This window comes from Geospiza fortis, unplaced genomic scaffold (assembly GCF_000277835.1).
Source record: "Geospiza fortis unplaced genomic scaffold, GeoFor_1.0 scaffold98, whole genome shotgun sequence".
In the NCBI taxonomy this organism is placed as follows: domain Eukaryota; kingdom Metazoa; phylum Chordata; class Aves; order Passeriformes; family Thraupidae; genus Geospiza; species Geospiza fortis.
Window position 1 is genome coordinate 2,305,629 of NW_005054306.1, and position 20,727 is coordinate 2,326,355.

General features: G+C 40.7%; 2 protein-coding genes across 3 annotated transcripts in view; one reads left to right on the forward strand and one right to left on the reverse strand.

The window, feature by feature from the left end:
• ADGRF5 (adhesion G protein-coupled receptor F5) overlaps nt 1–3,494 on the forward strand; it is a 41,175-nt gene extending 37,681 nt beyond the window's left edge. Inside the window, exons 21-22 of the mRNA XM_031066665.1 lie at nt 1,628–1,712; nt 2,509–3,494. Of these exons, the coding sequence (XP_030922525.1) occupies nt 1,628–1,712; nt 2,509–2,588 (165 nt within the window). The 3' untranslated portion in view covers nt 2,589–3,494. The remainder of the gene's footprint in view (nt 1–1,627; nt 1,713–2,508) is intronic.
• An 835-nt stretch (nt 3,495–4,329) lies between these two features.
• On the reverse strand, nt 4,330–17,755 carry MEP1A (meprin A subunit alpha). 2 transcript variants are annotated; one of them, XM_005418411.1, is made up of 14 exons: nt 17,687–17,755; nt 17,578–17,602; nt 17,438–17,485; nt 16,685–16,725; nt 16,500–16,578; nt 16,064–16,181; nt 14,667–14,842; nt 12,801–13,022; nt 11,712–11,861; nt 8,888–9,103; nt 7,558–8,016; nt 5,988–6,158; nt 4,844–5,051; nt 4,330–4,477 (listed from the first exon to the last, which is right to left on the reverse strand). In XM_005418411.1, exons 1-14 carry the CDS (start codon nt 17,753–17,755, stop codon nt 4,330–4,332), a joined length of 2,130 nt encoding a protein of 709 aa, XP_005418468.1. The 2 variants fall into 2 exon arrangements, with proteins under 2 accessions (XP_005418468.1, XP_014167553.1); XM_014312078.1 differs by having other exon boundaries at nt 5,988–6,154; nt 7,551–8,016.
• Between the last annotated feature and the right edge of the window lie 2,972 nt (nt 17,756–20,727).

Below are 20,727 nucleotides of genomic sequence, written 5' to 3' on the forward strand. Positions count from 1 at the left end.
ACTGAAAACATTTAGTTAGAAAACAGAAACATTTTTTGCACTAGTATTTATTCACAATCTGAGAGAAATGCAAGGGGAACTTCTTGGGGAATTATTGTTTCAATTTACACTTCTGCATTTATAAAACACCTTAACAAAAAGGTGTGTAAGGATGTCTAAGAAACTTAGAATGCTTTGGGTTGAAATGGACCTTCAAGATCATCTAGTTCCAACACCCACCCACGCCCTCTTCCTGAGCTGCCAATGGTGCTGGCAGCACCCATATATGACAATAAAGCTTGATTTTATATTGGTATCTGAACAGGGTTTGTTCAGAAGAGCCTGTACAGGTATTGCTAAAGACCTAGGAAGCCGACTTAAAAGCAAGGATAATTAAGAAGATGAGAGCACAGGCTCAAAGGAATTAAGGAGTCCCTTAAGGTTGAACTGTCAGTTCAGAAGAACAGCATTGGATCCAATCACTCCAGTTTTTGCAGGAATTGCTGAAATTGGAAACTACTCTCAGAGATCATCTTGCACCACATTCCCATCAGAGCACGGTCAGCTAGAGCTCAGAGCTGTGTCCAGTTAAGTTTGAGTAGCTCCAAGGATGGAGACACCACAAGCTCTATGTGCATCCTTTTCCTGTGTTTGACCACCCTCACAGTGAAAGAATTTCATCTTAAGTGGGATTTCCTGTATTTCTATTTGTTCTCAAAGCCTCTTGTCCTTCCACTGGCACCAATGAGAAAAGTCTGGCTCTGCCTTGACTCTGTCCTAATCAGACAGCCCTGAGTATGTCCTGGCATTGGGTTTGTTCCTCCCCAGGGGCAGGAGGACTTTGAACTTCCCTTTGCTGAACTTCGTAAGATTCCTGTCATTCCATTTCTCTAGCCTGTTGAGGTCTGAGAATGAGCAAATAAAGCAATATCAAAGTCTTTGATTAAGCGTTTTACATGTGATTCATTTACCTTCTTTCTCTATCACCTTATGATACGTGACAATACACAACACTGCCTTATTTCCCCCACCAAAGTACAACTAAATAACAAAGAAGGACTGAACAGAAAAAGATGTGGCTTTCATGCCTTTTTTTTAATACATCCTTGGAGGAATTACGTTAAATTTTGCAACCACTCCAGAACCAAAAACGAAACTTAATTTTAGCAGCAAAAAGTTCCTTCCTTCCTTCCTTGGTATCTGGACTGCAAAGAGTTGTGTTCTAATGCCCTCTAGCGTGTCAAGTAAAATTTGCCTCGGATTATCGCAGGCTGCTGGCTGTCGGGAACAATCCCCATTCACATAAATCTTAACTATTGTGGCTACCTTAATGGCCATACTGGCACAGCTAAGAGAAGGGAATCCCATACTGCCTGTTAGGACAGACTCTGGAGCCTAAACCATGCCCCCTGGCCAAGAGTTAGAGACAAACAGGTTGTGCCCTGTGGTTTCTTTTAAAGTTGATCTCCTCCATCACCACCATAAACATGCAAATGTGTGAACTTGATACCTCACAAACATCTAGCTTTGCCTTCTGTGGATTGTTTGCTCATACTACTGAAACAAAGTTTATTGGAACCTTTTTTTTCCCCTAAAATGGGGCTACAAAGAAAGTTCTTTTGACAAAAAGTATTTTTTTCTCTTTCAGTCATCCTCCCTGATCCTGGTGACACCAATGCTTGCTATGAGCTACCCATTTTCAAGAACCTTTAACAACTTATGTGGGAAAACAGGTATGTGATAACAGGTCTCCCTTACTGAAGCACAAACAGGATTTGGCCTTCATTCTTGCTCTCAGGGTCTGTCTGTCCTGATATCCATTTATCTATTTGTCTCTCCATGCATCCATAGATTGTTCTTAATCTTCCAATGCAAAGGAACTGCAATAAGTCTATTGTACCAGTAGCAGTGAAATTGTCTATCTCTGAAACAATTATTGGATGTTTTACCAATTCTAAATCCCACTAAGTGAGCTTTGTTTTGAGCTAAATGAGATCATGGCACAGTTCATCTGTTGTTCATGTACTCTTCACCACCTTGGAACTGTATTTCTTCAAATGTTCTCTGGTTGCCATTTTGTGGACATCACCATTTTAGTTATGACTTCATCTTGCAAAAACCATTTCTGGAAATAACATTTAATTTCTAAGTGTCCAATCTTTGTATCCACACATTGTTCAGAGAAGATAGTGACACTTGGGTCTTAGTTTGGAGCCTTGTGGACTCTAAGGAGGGAGGGAGCTGGGATTCATCTCAGGAGCCTGTGGATGTGTCCCTGTGCTCCAGGAGAAGCACTAGTGCCTTCATTTGTGTGAGAAAATCATTGCCCTGTGGCATGATTGGGAATTCGAGCTGACACATCCTGGCTGTGTCACCAAACACGCTGAGTTCTGTGGTTGCTGGTATTGCTGAAATCCTGGTAGTGCCAGGGCTGCAGGACAAGGCAGAGCCACCTTGGCCACCAGCGCAGCTGTCACTGTCCTTACTTTGCAGTGACAACTTGTCTAACCCCTGCGCCTTGTTTTGCAGGCAAATACAGAGTATCTTCTTCCGAGCCATCCACCTCTTCCACTGAAAATACTTCCAAGGCATATTCCTTGCTTAACTGAAGCACTGCCAGTGCTAAATCATGTAACTCTGAAAGGACCTCTTCAAGACACGCACAAAAAGTTCCAGAGAGTCACCAGGAACCAGCCTGCTTCATTTTGACTGAATTGTGCCTTGGTGAATTCTTCTGGAATAATCATTTCTGGTTAATGTGTAAGGCAGGGAAGCTGGGAGAGGAGCAATTTTACAAGGTCTGCCAAACCCAGAAGAGATTACAAGGATTTGAAGGCCTTCATGTGCAAGAAAGGGTATTGGGAGTGAAAAATTCTCAGCCCTTAAGTGGGTGCTTAGCACTATGCAGTACTGAGACATGAATTGCAGTGCTTCACACAGTTGTTGTCCAGTGGATTTGGTATTTCCCCTATCAACTCTCTGAATGATCCCAAAGGCCTGTGTAGATACACAAATACCTCACAGCTTCTCTCCTGCCCTCGTATTAGAGTCTGAAAAGGCCATTGTGGTTTCCACTTTCTATTTAAGACTTTCTGGAACTAAAAAGTTCCAACTGAGAAGGCCCATTTCAGATCTTCAATTTTGACTTACATAAAATGAAGACCATGATGATTCCTGCATGGTCTTCTTTCAGATGAAAAGACTGAAAGCTCCATGTGGCACTTTTTTGAAGAAAAGGAAGATTTATGCCCTTAACAATATTTTTCTTTCCCTTGATATGTAATGTGGTAAGACAGATATGGTTACTGCCCTCTGCCACAGAGGGGACTGCATTTATTTAATGCATACAATTGTTTAGAATGCAAGGAGTGCCTTGTGTAAAGTCTGTATGTTTGGGTCTTCTCTCAGAGGAGAAACACACTTGAAGGACTCAGAGAATAAGCTCTATAGTGAATATAAATCATCATGTGCCAGGCAGGATGAATGGTTTTATATAAATTATTGCTCTAATACTACATTTGTGGAACCATTTTTTTCAAGCCTGTACACCTTTAAAGGCAGGACCCCTGTCTTGAGAAGAACCTGAAAAGTATTTATAATGCACACAAATGTTGCAAAATTTAATATACAATATGGTAGAATCATGAAGATTTCCATTTGAGGTCAATATCAAATACTCGGCCACGTGGTACAGTTCTGTTTGTTTGTCAGGGAATCAGGCCTGTGTTTGCTAATGGTGAACCTGTTCCTGGAACTTTGGGGTGAATCAGATGGGAAACTGTTCTCTACAGTTAGAAGCACTTATGATGGCTTGGTATGGGCAAGGTGGTATGGGCAAGAGTTTTGAATTCTGTGTAATAGCTAATTAGCGTAAGTACGCCAACACAGCTCCAGGGAAAGTGAGTGATGATGTACTGACTTACATAAGTATCTGTACCCTCTAGGATTCTTGAGCAATTTTTGCCCGAACATTTCCAGAATCTTAATACAGGTGTTTTGGAGTGATTTTTAACAGTGTTTTAAGAGATTTAACCAGTTATTTAATCTAATTTTGAACCATGGCTGAGAGTAAATGCATAGGCTCTCAAGACTTCTACTTGCTATGGGATGAAAAAACAAAACTTTCAAAATACACACAAGAAAGGGAGTGTATGAATTTTTATCAGACAGCAGCTCTACTTGACAACACTTTAACTGCCACATCCCTCAGAAAAAAACAGATTGCTGCCAAGCTGTTGGCAGAGCTTTTCATCCATATGATGACTGGTTTTCTCCAAGTTGCATTCATCATTTTTCATTGAAAATGGGTGTCTTATGAACCAGGTTGAAATTTGTGCCCGCTGCAGTTCTTTATCTTCTAGCCATCATGGAAATGAGGACAACAGTTAAGACAATGGTTCCAGCAATTCCACCAATGCACATTCCCAGGATGTTCCCATGGACTTGCCTTGACTGACACCTCTCTCCAGTGAAGAAGAAGGCTTGTCCTGATGGGCACCTGGGAAAACAAAACACAGATTCAATGGATCAGGAGCCTGGTCATGCCCTTACCCCAAGATCCTCACAGTCGCTATCCCAGATGAGCAATTCCCATTGGAGGGGCTCATGTCACAACATTGCTGCCTTGTTAGGAGGCTATTTATACACCCTGGAAGCACCACAGAATGGGGCTTCTTTGCTATATGCTGAGAAACCTGCCCTCCTGGCTGCTAGTAAGAACTAGCAACTGTGGCAAAATATTTTGTTTCTACTACTCCTTGATGACCCGAAGGCTTAGACCTCTGATGTCTGTAGCTCTGAGTACTTTTTATCTGCATTACTTGAAGAAGAAAGCCAGGACAAGGAGAGAGGAAGTCTGTGGTACCTGCAGCTTGCTTTTCCTTTCACGTTCACACAGACTCCATCATTCTGACAAGGGTTTGGGTCACACGGGTCTGGTAGATAAGGCATCTGGTCTTGGATGGGCTCCATGTCCTGGGCTGCTCTCTTGTGCCTTTCAAGCACAAGGCCTTCCATGAGGGCAGAGTGCACAGGTTCAACAGGAACTTCTGTGTTATTGAGGTGAATTATATCTTTAAAAAAAGGAGAAAGACATCAGAATCAATGAATGACGCTATATGTAGCATGCCTTAAATCAGGGGCTCACAGGATGCTTTCTAGACTGTGACGGTGGTCACAGGGGTTTCCAGGTGAGGGAAGAGACGAGAATGTTGACTCCATGTTCAGAAGGCTTGATTTATTATTTTATGATATATATATAACATTAAAACTATAATAAAAAGAATAGCAGGAAAAGTTTCATCTCAGAAGGCTAGCTAAGCTAAGAATAGAATAGAAAGAATGATAACAAAGGTCTGTGGCTTGGACAGAGAGAGAGAGCCAGCTCTGCCATGACTGGTCACTAATTCCAAACATCCACATGAGACTAATCACAGATCCACCTGTTGCATTCTACAGCAGCGGATAACCATTGTTTACATTTTGTTTCTGAGGCCTCAGCTTCTCAAAAGGAAAAATCCTAAAGAAGGATTTTTAATGAAAATATGTCTGCGACACTAGACCAGAGGATGCTCCATTTTCCCTTTACAGAGCTCTCGCTGTACCACCACAAGTTCTGGGTATTTAGAGCACAAGATAGAAAATAATATTGAAATTACAGAAACTAGTTAGGTAAATCTGTGATGTTCTATGAGGCTGCTCTATTTGGAAACAAACACAGTGGGGATGGCCTTTAGTATGTTCGGTGCTTAGAAAGGACATAGCTACCGGTCAGGGTGCTTAAAGGTGTCCAAGAAGTTCACATTTCAAAACTCACTGCCATTTAGATCCCTCTTAACTCACAATCACTTCAGTCAACCTCACCCACCTGACACTAAGACACAGAAATGCTTTTTAAAGTTGATCCCCATTAGAAGAGATCTTGGAGACAGGTGTCAAGAGTTATTTGAATGTATGAACACAGAAAGAATCACCTATTTTGTAAGGAGAATCAGGAAAGGGGTCCTTACCATTAAATTCTGCAAAAATAATAAGGTCATCATTTTTCAGGAAGCTTCTCCGCCTCAGCTGGCTGTGAGATATGAAATTACTCCAACCCCGGGCTACACTTCTGTTGCAATTGCATGACTCATCAAACCTTCCAGCAATGGATGGTTTATCCCATATTATAGTTCCACTATCTGCAAAGAGAAAATGAAAACCACAAAGTTGTGCAGCTCAAAGTACGACATGACTTTTCCTGCATTACTGTGTTAAAGGCGATTCATGCTATAAAATAAAATTCAAGCCTGAAATTCCCAAGCAAATCCCAGAGGACTGACAAACTAAAGGTGCCAGGTGATCTTCAGGTTAGGTCTGCATGAGGATTCTTAGTCTATGTGATGCTGAAATTCCACAACTTCTGTTTCACTGAGAACTAAACAAACACAAATTGCCTCCTCATTGTTACCAGCTCAGAGTTCCCTCCTGAGTAAGGACACTCCCAGACCAGTTTGTAGGTACCTAGGGTTTAGAATTTAGCTGATTTTTGTCATGACTATGATTTTGTTAAACATATTCATATTTAGGGTTTAAAAGCTCCTACTGAAAAAGTATGTACTTAAATTCCACTAGAAAAAAATAGAAAGAGATGAAGATTCATGTGTAGTATTTTATTCTGTACCAAACTCAGTTTTGTCCTATTATTCTTATTTCTATCATAGAATCACAGAAAAGTTTGTATTGGAAGGTACTTAAAAGATCATATCATTCCAACCCCCTGCCATGGGCAGGGACACCTTCCACTAAAATAGATTGCTCCAAGTCCCATCCAGCCTGGCTTTGAGTCCTTCCAGGGATGGGGCATCCACAGTTTTTCTGGGCAGCCTGTTCCAGTGCCCCACCATCCTCACTGTAAAGTATTTCTTCTAATATCCAATCTAAACCTGCTCTCTTTCAGTTTGCAGACAATTCCCTTTTGTCCTGCCACTCTGCGCTTTTGTAAATTGTCTCTCCCCATTTTTCTTGCAGGCTCCCTTCAGGTACTGGAAGGCCACAGCTAGGTCCCCCGATTGTTCAGCCTTCTCTTCTCCAGGCTGAACAATTCTGAATTAACACATCCATGAGAAAGGGTGAATGTTGTGCATTCAGACCATGTAGGCTGAGGTTCCCTGAGTGTGTGTTGAAGTTGACTGAGCCTCCAAAATACAGTTTTAACTTAAATTATTGTTTAGTGACAGGATACTGCACCATGCTGGCATTCCCTCAACCTGTGGTGATATGTCACCTATCACAATGGACAAACCACAGGTAGAAAGGGAATTGCCAGCTCTTGGGAAAAATCTATATTTAGAGTCAAGCTAAGATATCCCAGGGGTTGTTCATAATAACATCAACCTTATATATATAATTTTTCCTGTTATACCATCCTCCACAGGCAGGAATTCTGAGTCCCACACAGGGAAGATGTGCACAGCAAAGTGTCCCAAATCGGGAAATATGGCCAAAGTTTCTCAGCTCTGAGTCCTACACTCATCCTCTAACTCAGATTCCTTGGCTGTCATTGTCAACATTCCTCCATGCATTAATGACACCCCTTACCTGAGCTAACATGGTCCTTGCTTGTGGTGAAGCTTTTGCTCGAGGACATCCTTTTCAGGACATCGGGGTCCTGGTCCAGCACTGTGAGTGTGACCTGGCGGTTCAGAGCCGGCCACTCCAGAACTGCATCATTCTCTCCACTGCACAGGTGGAAGGCAACACGAGCATAGCTACTGTTCTGGTAGTTGGGCAACACGCTGATGCCAAACCCATAACCCTCAGGGCTGTAAAACCGGGGGCTTTCAACAAGGCTGATGGATGAGTTCTCAAGGATTTTGCTGAAGTTGCGAATGACCCACACAGCTGTGGGACAGGGGGTCTCTGTCAGAGTCACATCATCAATAGCAATCCCACCCAGTGAAGAGCTGGGGTTGCCCTTCAGTCCTTGGAAGAGGTAACGGAATTTCTTCTGAGCATTGAGGGTTACGTGGGCAATCTTCCAGTTGGAGTCACTGTCCGCTTTGGTAAAAGGAAAGAAAAACATTTCCATCAGTGGGATTAGAGAAATTATGAAGCAACCTGCCCCTAACTGTCCATCCCAGCTGGACTTTTAGACAACTGGACCCCTCACAGAGTCCTGAAGGCCAGAGATCTTAAGTTGATACTGTGACTATAATATATCCACATTGTTTTGTCATCTAAATGCTTTGGACATGTTGTACAAGGAATTCCTCACATGTTAGGGAATGACAGCCTCCAATACAAAGGATAACAGCCTAAGGGCTAAGATTAAACAGGAGGATGGGAATCAATGACCCAATATGTTCCTGACAATTTTTCATGTATTTATCCTTTACTGTAAACTGCTGCAGCCTCATGTAGGCAGGTTATGACAGGCCTTTTGACCACATAAATCACATGGAGCTTCAGTGGCTGAGTTTGTCCTATTTAGCAAATCACCCAAAGTGGGAATCCAGTTCACATTTCCAAAACTGCATATGCTTTTCCCAACTATCTAAAAATCAGTCTGGGATTCTTATTGACTGCAAAGGAGCACAGGTATTTTACATCTGAACAGCCTACTCTTAGATCTTATAGCAGCCAGTGGAGACACAGTCAGTTGGTCTCCAGCATGGCCTGGAGTCCCTCTCAGTTACTGAGTGCAACTTAATATTAGGAATGTTGTAACTTTTGCCGTGAAGCACTAAAATTACATTATTAGAACCCACAGTTTCTCTGCTAAATGTGCTCATGTAATACCAAAATTCTTAGCTGTATTGCAAGGTATTCTGGTAACTTTGGGAAAATCTTTTGGTTTCTGAGTTAGTCATGGGCAGAGTAAGACAGCTCCTCCTCTTTACTCAAATATTCATCTTATTTCCAGAATTACCTTGAAAGGTTTGAATTTTCCTCATCTTACGAATGTTCCCGGTGCCATCATCCTCCTTCAACCAGATGATCAGCTTGTCAGAAGGGCTTCCTGTGGTCCTGTAGAAGAACTGGAGGCACTGCTGAGTTCTCTTTGGATAAAGGATTCGGGACTCTAGGATTGCCACCTCATCTGCCTGGCCAGAGTTGGTGCTGAAGTACATGAAGTAGCCAGCATCTGGGAATAAAGGGTAGTCTGTCACTGCCTGTTTACACATTTCCTGCAAAGCTGCATGGTATAAATTCATCATTTCATCTACACTCTTTTAGTAAACAGAAGAGCAGTACTTAACATGAACAATAAAGGAAATGACACATGACAACCATGCAAGACAGACTGGGATAAGAACAGGAGTAGCAGTTCAGCATATATATGGAACTCACTGTTGTCAGCTCATGTCAGTTGTGCATTTGTTGGTCTAATTGGAATTTGGATTCCTCAGGAATGTCAGAGATATATGAAGCAGAGAATTCAGTGTTGACCACAAGCAATAAGGAGATACATTTTTTTTACTTGATTTATACTGAAGATCATCTAAAAAGAGGATCTTAGAGGTCATGGGCTATATTACCTTGTAAAGAGTAAGATAATTTCTTATCTGCAATAAAGATAATAAACAGGGGTTGGGCACAAAACACTGTCCTGATCTTGAATATGCAAAAGGTCTTTTTTTACAGCTTGCCCAAACACTTCAAAAGTCAATGACTCACCATAAGAAAATTACTTTAAAATTCCTGCTCCTCTATTTCCCATTAACATTTTTGAAGTGTTCTTTAATTTTGAAGTGTCTACTTTTATCGTCATACTTACAAGGATTCACCATTTGCACACCTATCATATCTTGGTATCACACAAAATTACAAGGTTTTATCTATATTGTGTTGCTTTTTAGTTATTCAATTTAGTCAATGATTAAATTAATAAGTTAATTTTTTTAGCTGTTGTGTGAAAGTTCCATGGACTCTTGTCCAAGATATCATATCTTAGAATCACCGGATGGTTTGGGTTGGAAAGAACCTTAAGATCATCTTGTTCCAACAGTTATACCTGCAGCTGCATAAAGGCAGTGCAGCTTCCTGCAGGGTTAGTGAAGGGTCTTGAGCTGCTTATCAGGTTCTCTCTAATCAGTCAGGTGAATTATCTTCATTCCCTTCCATATCGTAGCAATATTTTGAACTCATGTCCACAGAAACCTTGCTAGAAATTGTTCTATGCAATTATGACACTTAACCAACAGTTAAACTTATTTTAGTTTTAATGGTATTAAATCCAAGTATGATCACTCTTGCTCCAAGTGAGAAGCAGGGCTATGAGCCTATTGCTGCAATTGTTATAGTAACAAACATCCAAATGATCTAGACTCTACCTCCTTTTTGATAAGAAAGTCAAATAAAGGCAATATTAAGTACCTATGGCAACTAGAATATGGCAGAATTCAGCAGACTCCCTAAATGTTTAGCTGTACTTTCCCTCCTTCGGTTTAGCCAGCAATAAGTCAAATACCCAGAATATCAAAACTATGTGGGGAAAATAGTATTCATCTATGTTAGAAACTTAGAATTTTCCCCCACTCGAAATGATTGCAGAACCAGTTCTCAAAAATGTCAGAAATTCCTGACGGTGTCAGTGACCCTTTGGAGGTGCCAAAAGGAGAGACACTCCCTTCCCATGCAATTAATTTCTACACTCTGGAGATCCTCTGAGGTACCCACCCCTCTCCATTAACTCTTAAAAAAAAATTGATGCTTATTTTGTACTGAGTCACTGGATGTTAAAACCTAAGGGCACATTAAGTGCCCAGTTCAGGCAGATTGGATTTTATGTGATAATCTCAAAAACTCAGTTAAATTATCTTTTTCAGTTACAATTGTACTGTATGGGGTAAGAAAGAGGAGAGAAAGAATTAAGAATTCATAATGAGCTGAGGGTTAGAAGCATGTATTTCTAGAAAATATCAGGTGGTTTTCTTGAGTTATATTCTTGGGCCTGATCCATGGCTACCAGCATTATAAAAGGTTGTTAACAACAACAATTATAAAGACTGCTAATAACATCTGTTATTTCCTGTTGGTGGGTCATTTGAGGGGAATAAACTGAGTGCAGCAAGACAAAGAGTAACAAAGCACAAGGAAATGTGCTTTAAGTCAGGAGTCTTTCCCCCTCTACTGAGGCAAAATTTACCACAGAAGTCACTTTTATCTTCGAATTGTGTAGTCGTTTACCCTGTCTAAACAATGACAAATTAGGCTCTTGCTTTTCAGAACTGCCTGTTGGGATTTAACCTTTATTCACAGCTGTAAACTAGCAGCCTGGGACTGGGACTAACAACTCTATTTTTAAGAATGTCTTCCTTAGAAAAATTGTGAAATTACCACATCAAAATAAAATTTATGCCTGAACTCCTATCATAAAATCTTTGCAACTCTCTTCTACTTCCAGAACTAGAATTCCACAAGCTTAACTTCCCATTTGCATTGCAAACACAACATTTATGAGTGGCTACAAGTGCTGTTTGATTCTTACCATGAGGTAATATAACTCTTACACAGACTTTGGGAGTTGCAGTAAATTGTTTTCCAGGTTATACTTAAAAGACCTCTAGTTCAGATTGTTCTTTGTCCACTTTGATCTTCCTGGTGTGGACAACATTCCACTACATTGAAAAAGTTTGGTGACAGTGGTAATGCAAACACTGTCTAGAGTCTTTACCAACTGCTCTGAACCCATTATCGTAGTCAACCCTGGGGAAACCCAGCTCAAAAAGTGTTTTGTTCCCTTCTTTTACCTCTACAGTGCCCAGAAAGTGTGTGGTCCTCCTGCCCCATCACACTGCCCTGTTGGTGGATCCAGTCTTGGTCATGCTTGGTGCCCTGGATCATGCCACAGATGTTTTCAAGCTCAAAAGAACACTGGTCCAAAAAGGTGTGAGTTGAAGCTGAAAAAAATACACACATGGTCACCTCAGAGTGAGCTTCTAGCTCATTAAAATCTCTTCTTTAATTTTGGGGGGGTTTGTTTACAGTAGTATAACCATCCTGCAAAGACAACCCTCACATTAGTAGATGTGAGCCCAATGACTCAAAAGAGGAAACATTTGATTCCTGGAGGGATTCCTTGGATAAAGACAGCAATCTTTGACCTCTTTGCAGAAGATTAATAAGCTCCCTGTGGAAGTGACAGATGGTGACTGTCTTTGTCTCTCTTTGCCAGCCTTGGGGTATTTAACCACTCCTCGGCTGAGGTTATTGTTCTTCATAGCAGTTCTCTCATTAACTTGAGCTCCATCCTTCCACTCCAAGCAAAGTCCACCCAGTTACCTTGGGCTGGTTCAGATGAGTTTGCCTTCAAGGTGATGTTTCTGCTAGCAACACCAAGGGGACAATAACTTCTCATGAACAACCATGATCAGTGATAACATCTTCAACCAGCTCAGCAAATACCTAGGCAGTGTGGGACTCTAGACCTAGGCAATCTCAGGTGCAAAATAATCTGATTAAGTCCAAATGTCAGTAAAAGAGGACAAAGTGCAGTTACATTCACCTCAAAAAGTACAACAAGGCTGCCCACACACCACAGGCAGAACATAACCACAGGTCTGAACTCCTGGGAGCAGCACAGAAGAAAAAGTATGGATGGTTTGACTTTCCTTGACTAATCTTGGAACTTGACTAAAATAATGACAGTGAGAAGAGCCAAAAAGGGATGAGAAGGGAACAAACTAATTGTGTTTATCTGCACACTACAGGTCCTGTCCCATGCCGCTTCAAGCACATCTGAGAAGAGCTTTTGTGAGTTTAGAGACATAAGGGAGGTGAACCAGCCTGGCTCAAGTATAACCAAAGAAATTGTTTGCCATGGTTAAATTCTGACTTACTGCAGTTGTACATGCGGTTCAGTCTTTCCAAGTCAATGGCACTGAGGTCTAGACGTTGTCCAATAATGTCATCAAAGGCTGGTATCTTTGCTGTGATTGTGGGGACACTTTCATTTTTGTTAAATGAAAGTGGTGCATAGTGCATCAGTGATTCGTAGTCATAGGGGGTGTTCAGATCAGTGATGTAGGTGTCATCATACTTCACAAAATTGTGCTCTGTGCCTGGTAAAAGAACAGAAAATGAATATTTCCTTTCCATTTTCCTTTTTAGAGAAAATGGAAAGGAAATGGCATTACCATGTCCCCTTTGATACAGTTTTCTAAGGCACAAATTATATACCCCAAAGCAATTACTTTGCAACAAAATATTAAAACTTAGCAATATCTGTGTTTGTCATTTGGACAACAAAGCAGTGCCTTTGGATTGCACTTCCATTACTGAAATCACAGGTGACTTCAGTAAATTCAAAAATGAATAGCAATGAGCTGTAAAGAACGGGATACATAGGAAGTTAGATTAGAATTAATAGGAATGGTTTAACAGTAATGATCCTGAAGGATTAAGTTTAAGGATTAATGTACTCCATTCCAGAATCTGTGAATATTGATGCAAACATTTTCCAGGTATTAGATCATATATAGAGAAGGAGAGTCCCTGAAACTCATAAAGGAAACACATATGGAAAGCCCAGAAGTGTCTTCAGGTTCTGCTCTTCTTTGAAATAAATAATGCCCTAGCAATCTCTGGGAAAAAAGGAAGATATTTTTACCCTAGATTTAGAACATTGATATGATATTTCTACTGAAATGGCTTTTGGACACAGGTTTCTCATGGTTTCTTGGTGAAGTAACTTAGAGAAAGTTTTTCATTATGAAGGTGTCTGCTAGGGCAAAGAAAGGGAGCCATTTCACATGCTTTGGTATAGAAGTAAAAAGAGCTTGCCAGCATTTACAATTGCAAATAATGTTTTCAGAGTATTTGGCATTCTTTTTCAAAGACAAAACAGCACAGACTGTGCTGGTGGGTAATTACACTTTCTCTGCTTAATAGCTGCCCTCCCCTTCTGCAAATCACAAACGTCTTCAGTTGAAGGCTTGAGATTATATGGAGCTTAGAACTGTTTTCTTACAGAGACTTGCATTGCACCTTTTATAAAAAATTTTTTAAAATCCCTCTTCCAGTCACTGCTTTTCAAATATATCATTGTTATGTAATACAGAATCAGATCTCACAGGGAACAGCAGGAAAAACTGTCTAGGGATCAGGGGGGCTGTGAAGAGTTTGTTGAAACTCATAAAGCTCCTGAATAGGGTGATACTAAAACTGAAGGCAAGAGCCTGCAGACACACCTGGGTAGGAGAGAGCAAGACAGAGGCCTATTTCATATTTCTCATCCAATCTAATAATTTTAATGGTTTTTTCACGTACAAAGTGAATATTTTCAGTTTCAGGAAAGCCTGAATCTCTGAATATAAAACCTTTCAGAATTTGAAAGGATCTTGGTCTACAGAAGAGCTACCTCAAAACTCATAATCTAAATAAGTTTACAATTTGCATTACATGGTAAAAGGAAATAGATTCATAGAGGGGAAGTAATTTGTTTAAAATAAGAGAGCAGAACAGTCCAAGAGCCAAGGGGAAGTAAAAGTCCTGATTTCCAAGCACGGCCTCTCTGTTCTGGCCTTAAACATTGTCCAGGTTTGACCAGAGAAGTTGCACCAAAATTCCTTAATTTACAGTGGTCTCAGGTGTGGCTCACAGTTTTCTAAAATTCTATCCTTAGGAAGGTCTTTAAATCTAGAAGTGAAAGTGGGATATTGATAAATCTACAGTTTGCAAAATGAAACTTGAATGTTAAAACCCACCTGCAATAATTTCATCCCACCAGATATTGACGTAGTCATCCCGGTCCATCCTCGACTGCTCATGGTAAAATCCCAAAGCGTGCAGGATCTCATGTTCCACAATTGCTCTGTAGTCACACCCTGACCCAATTGAGAGGTTCTGTCCAGTCTGCAGGTCCCCCACCATGGACCAACACCTGAGAAAAAGGGAGAGCTTACTCTCTGTCCAGTAGTTTTCTTCTCTGTATTTAACTTTTCAATCTGCTCACTGGATTTAGAGTAAGATTGTAAAAGTTTTTAATATGAAAGGAGTCGCATAAATCATTACTTGGATGCTGACCACATGCCTTGATATTCTAAAAATACTCCAGACTGAAAGCAGACTAAGCCCTAGAAACTATCACTTCATTACTTATCCTCTGTGTCAGGGAAGATCACCCTGCAGTTTTGAAAGCCACAGAAGTTTTGTCCTGCATCAGCTGCCATTTGGCCAAGAAACATAAAACACACAACCTACGTGGAAACAGTAAATTCATCGAAACAGGCTGAGCATTTTTGCAATAACTTGGGCTAGAGAAAAGACCCAGGAATATTTAGAACAGCAACATTTGGTCCTTTTTAACAGCAACCATGCTTTGCATTGGCCAGAGGTGTGAAAATACATTTCTAGTATTAAGATCTTCAACATTGACTTGTCAAAAATCATGGTGCTTGTAAACTTGTAAGAGAAGTGTTGTAGGACACTCAAGGAAGAGTTGAAGGCAGAAACATGAACTTCTGGGAAAACCAGAAATATTCACAGCTGATACAGTGAGATTTTTTTGCTTTTCTACATTTTCTTCCAAAACATACTTAGCTGTAGGAAATAAATCCTTTCAGTTCTTGAAAAACTTGAATCTCTGTGCATAAAACCCTTTCAGATTTTGAGAGACCATTCATTAACAAAGAGCCATATCAAAACAATTGAAATATTATAATATTTCCTTTCCTTTCCTCCCCTCCCCTCCCCTCCCCCTTCCTTTCCTCTCATTTTTTCTTTTCTTTTTTTTTTTTTTGTCTGCCTTCAAAAAATTTCCAGACTTAACTTCTAGTTATTCACATTCACATTCTTGGTAAGTTAAAAGGATGTACATGGAGATCTACATCAAAATGGAAAACAACCCTAGATGGAAAAGTGAAAGTAGTTGATGAAAACTCAGAGGGCTGGGATTCACCTTCAGAACTCATCCTCCAAACAACAGTCAGCAGAGGGAGCAGCTGCTTGCAAGCTTTTTGTCTAAGAATCTAAGATGAGTTGTTTTCCTGGTGGCCCCTTTTTGTCTGCTGACAGCAAACTTTTAGACTGCTGAAGCCAAATGGAATGAGTTCCCAGCTGATTCTACATGGCAAAACTAAACAGAAATTGATATTATCCTTACCCATCTTGCTTGCTAAAGAAAATGTAAGTTCTTTCTCCTTCATATGGCTTGAAATCAATGCAGGACTTCAGGCGGAACATTTCAAATGCCTGGAGAATGACTCCTTTGGCATTCAGGTCTGGAAAACAAGGACTGAACCTTTACTACATTGCAGTTTGTTCACCTTGGAGAGGTAAGATATGTACAGATACACATGTGGAACCAAAGGAAAAATGATTGAAAAGAGAAATTATTGAATTTGATTAAATTGTGGTTTGCTATGTTATCTGTAGAAGAAAGAAAAAAAATTGATATAAACAAGACTACAATAAGTAGTTATTAGTGAAGTTTAACATTTTTAATTTGAAACAGTTCTGAAAAAGGCAAAATTTTAGTCATAGTGTCTGCAGTGCAAATAAGCATTGGAGATAAAATCTGAATAAAGTGTCTGCATTACCTAGGTCATCACCCAGAATATAGGGAATGGGGAACTTCCATCTGTAGGTCTCATTTCTTAAGGCATTTCGCTGATTTTTCTGAAAAGGGAATTAACAGCTGGTGATGTACCTACTGCAGGGAGATGGGCTGATTTGTAGCAAAAATACAATTAGGACAAGCAACAGAAAGCTTTTAATTACTTACAGGGAGCAAGATATCACCCTGAAAGAGGTCCAGTCCAGCAGCTGAAATGGTATTTAATCAAAGATGGTGTCAATGAATTTCAAATATATTTCATTTCATAAACCACATTGAACCTGCTTATACAAAGTTAATGTCCTTGGGCATCTGCAGAAAATAAACAAGGACCAGCCTCTATACACTGAGTCACAGGTAACAATAAAAATAACAGCAGTTTCTAGTTTCTACTCAATATTTACTTCATGGCAATGTCTCCTTGGCAGTGCCTTTGTGGTGGCACAATTATCCATGGTAACCTTTGCTGAGCTCTGCTTGCTCTCAGGCAGTGACAAGAGTCACACAATGGGACAGTGATCAATAAACATCTAAGTTGTGTAGCAAAACGTTTGCAGTCCAAACTGCATTTTCTGTCCACCTCTATATGATTTTTATAAAGTATTACAGAGTCCTTCCAAATCATACAGTGTTTTTCTGCCTTAGCACCATGGGTCTGTCCAAAATTCAGAAACAAAAGGCATCTGCATCCTTTGTTCACATACAGTTACAGTCCTGGAAATATTCAGGTGTCACAGAGCTCACTGTTTCTGAGCTCACTTGATTTTAATTCTCTTGTTACCGTGAGAGTTCTGAGCTCAATTGATTTTAATTCTCTTGTTACCGTGAGCTACCTGACCATCAGTCTCCTTGACAATACTGAAAATTTAGCATTATGCTCACAACTCTTCAGGCCTCTTGAGAATTTAGATGTGAACTCACCCAGGTTGATTTGGGGAATGTCTTTGAATATCTCACTAGCTCCAGCATCTGCAAGACAGTCAAAACATGTTCAGATGTGGTGGCTCACAGCAAGCAGAAGGAAGTGCTTCAGAACTCAAACCAGCTCACACAACACTTACCAGCTTCACTGGAGAGCTGTCCCACCTGGAGGAGAATGGAATACAACCAGTATAAAGTATGAGATGCCTCTGAACTGAGAGGAGCCTATAGAAATCAGGTTTTACTTACAGAGACTGGAGAACCATAGACACAACGCAGCAGAAGAGTCAGGCAGAGTGGGAAGATGCTGGAGCCCATTTTTGCAGTGGGAACAGAAACTGCTCCCTCTCATCTCTGACAATATATAGGGCACTTTGCTGAGCTTTCCATTGAGTTTCAGCCAATAAGCATCAGACTTCCACCTTTGAAACATTATTATAACAGTTAGATTTCTTCCTGAATGGTACATGCTGGCATTGCTCTTATCAGCTACCTAAGTCCATTTGGAGGAACATTGCAGAGAGGAATGTGGTAACTTCATGTCTTCAGTGCAGCTGGTGAAAGACCCACCCAAGCTTCACATAACAGCTTCTCCCTCTGGCCCAAAGTTGCTGACTCCTTCCCTTGTGCTTGTTTTCTGTCAGCATTATCACCTTGACTGCGCAGGAGAAAAGCCATGCTCTTAGGCAGAATTATTCCAGGTTTATAGCACTCCAGTGCCATTAGAATTTGGCCCAGTGCTGCTTTCAATTAATAATTAACACCACATTGTAAAGATCAGAAGTAAGAGATATGATTATGAATCCCCTGACAGTGTCTTTCCTCAGCTGATCCCATCCCAGATCTGGCACTCCATGCACAACCTGCCACTCTCGGCCTCCAGAATAGTCCCTTAGAGCAGTAATCCTTGGCCTTCCGGGTGGGTTTCAGAGATCACAAACTCTTGTCCTGTATCTTGCTATCTTCTTTCTCAGGAACACGGGTCAGGAAGGGCTCCATAAATCTCTAGTTTGCTGTGCATCAGTATTCCCACAGCTCCCGTGTGCCCTGGAGTGCCTGAGTGCCTTTAGTTAGGCATGGAATCCTGCTCCTCCATTTCACATCTGGACTTAGAAGTCATGGATGTGAGGATGTTCACCTCTATGTTCAGCAATTAGGTAGAAAAGGGCTTGTGCCATGACACCACCACCCACAGCACAAGGCAGAGAGCTTGAGTAAGTAGCTTTTGAGTAGGAAATGGACCTGTCCTAGAAAGAAGTCAGCTCTTCAAGTTAAGCAACATTTTTTTCTCTAAACAAATCAAAGTAGGAATCTATTCATAAGAGATAACATTGCAGAGGAAAATGTACAGAGATCTTTGCTTGTTTAGAGAAGAAGGTCCCCAGAGCACTAATCCTTCACCTAACATAAATGAATGTTCTTTAACACTTTCTTTTAGGAAGGATTGTTGCTGACACCTAAGCTGAACAGGACATACTACTAGCAAAATAAGCATGTCTCAAGATACAGCATGTCAAGGCTGTTTTCACAGGCAAGCAAAGAGAGTCAAAACACAGCACCAAGGCCATATTTCCACATGTTCAGCAGTGGATGTGAGAAAGAAAGCAAAAAAATTAAGCAAAAGCAGAGCTGTGTGAAAAACGCTTGGTTTTAGTACCCTTCACTTTAAAACTCAAGAACCTAAAGCAGATGTCTAAAGATAAGTCATTTTGAGAGCATATATTTGGTTTCATAGATATATATAGGGAGTCTCTTGGATGCCTTTTAGGCACTGTGCTAGGTTCTAAGGTCTCCCTGGAGCTCTCTTCTCCAGGCTGAACAGCCCCAGCTCTAAGCCTGTCTCCACAGCAGAGGGACTCCAGCACCAGTTGCATTTTGTCCTCCCTGGAGGGCAATGCATGCACATTATTCCATTTGCTGCAGTTCTGGGAAAAACTTGGTGACGGGAAAAGCTGCTGCTCTTCCACTCTGGGAAGTACAGCAGGTGCCTTTTGGTCTCTTACTCCACATTGTATGAAGTGCCCAAAATTGCTGCGCATCAGTATTCCCACACCCAAGGGCAGATCCACCCTGGATTCCTAGACACAGACACTACCTGGTGTCACTAAATGCAGGTAATACCTTTTGTTAATCTGCTTGCACTGGTTTTAACTCCACTGTAACACAGAAAAACTCAGACACAGAAATGTGCTGAAACTTATGTCCTACAAAAACAAATGTCTCCTGAGCTGGAAAAACTGGCATATCAAAGTGGCACCAACCACATTTTAATAAAAAAATTACCCATGAACCTTCCTAATTTTTAGGTAAGTCTACTTAACTTTGCAGGGCTTGAAATCAACACAAGACTGAACTTGTCAAATGCCTACAGCTCCAGCATTCAGATCTAAAATACACAGCAGAGGACAACAACAGCAGTTGCTCTGCTTTTAAAGTATTATAAATACCTATCATTCTAGATAGAATAAATGAATAAGTGTACATGAAAAATAGGAGCACATATATAAATATCTGCCTGGATGACAGAGCAGAAGGCAGTTAGCAAAATTCCCTGACAGGGGTAATTTTGGCAAAGGTCATAGAAAGATAATATTTTATCAGATAAACTGATAATGCTGAGAAAAACAAGCAGGCATTTGGACATTCAGGGCATTGTTCAGGTACCACTGGAAAACTTTATTGCGTGATATAATGTAATCTGAAATGTTGTCAACTTGGAGCTCAGGGCCAGTAAAACAAGATACAGGACAGATACATTTGATTTAAAAAGCAATTTACTATTTATTTTTAATCTTGTATAATTCAAAACTTAAAATAGTGTCTAAAATCAGATGGCAACAAAGATAATGCCCTGAACGACTTTATGTAGAAAATATCTACATATTCCCTTGGCCTGTACTGAGCTCAGGCTGGTAGGAAAAGACACAAAGGGTAGAGCAGATCAATAGGAATGTTTTTCAGAATAGGATTTCCTGACTTGATCACTCATCTCAAAGCTCTGGATGTGCTTTGCACAGTGCAAACCCCACTCTGAGTGACCATCATATGCAAAAAAAGGGACAGAAGAACCCAGATCCTGAAGCCTGACACTGATCAAACAGGGATCAGTATCAAAATCAAAACACTCTCCACCACAGAAAAACATCTCCGCTGTTTGTGTCACCCAGCACAGCCCCCTCAAACTAACATTCAAATAGTCAAGAGTGACACTGGCCCTGGGTAAGGGGATACCCAGCACATTTACATCTCTGCACCTGCCCTGCTGCCCACAGCAGCAGCAACAAAATATC

Excerpts from the sequence above, each read along its gene's own strand:
- MEP1A (XM_014312078.1), bottom strand. The coding sequence starts at position 17,755 with ATGGGCTCCAGCATCTTCCCACTCTGCCTGACTCTTCTGCTGCGTTGT. Across the intron at positions 8,017-8,887 it reads GAAAATTCAAACCTTTCAAG|CGGACAGTGACTCCAACTGG; the intron begins GTAATTCTGGAA and ends CTTTTACCAAAG. Across the intron at positions 4,478-4,843 it reads AAAGGAAAAGCAAGCTGCAG|GTGCCCATCAGGACAAGCCT; the intron begins GTACCACAGACT and ends TTGTTTTCCCAG.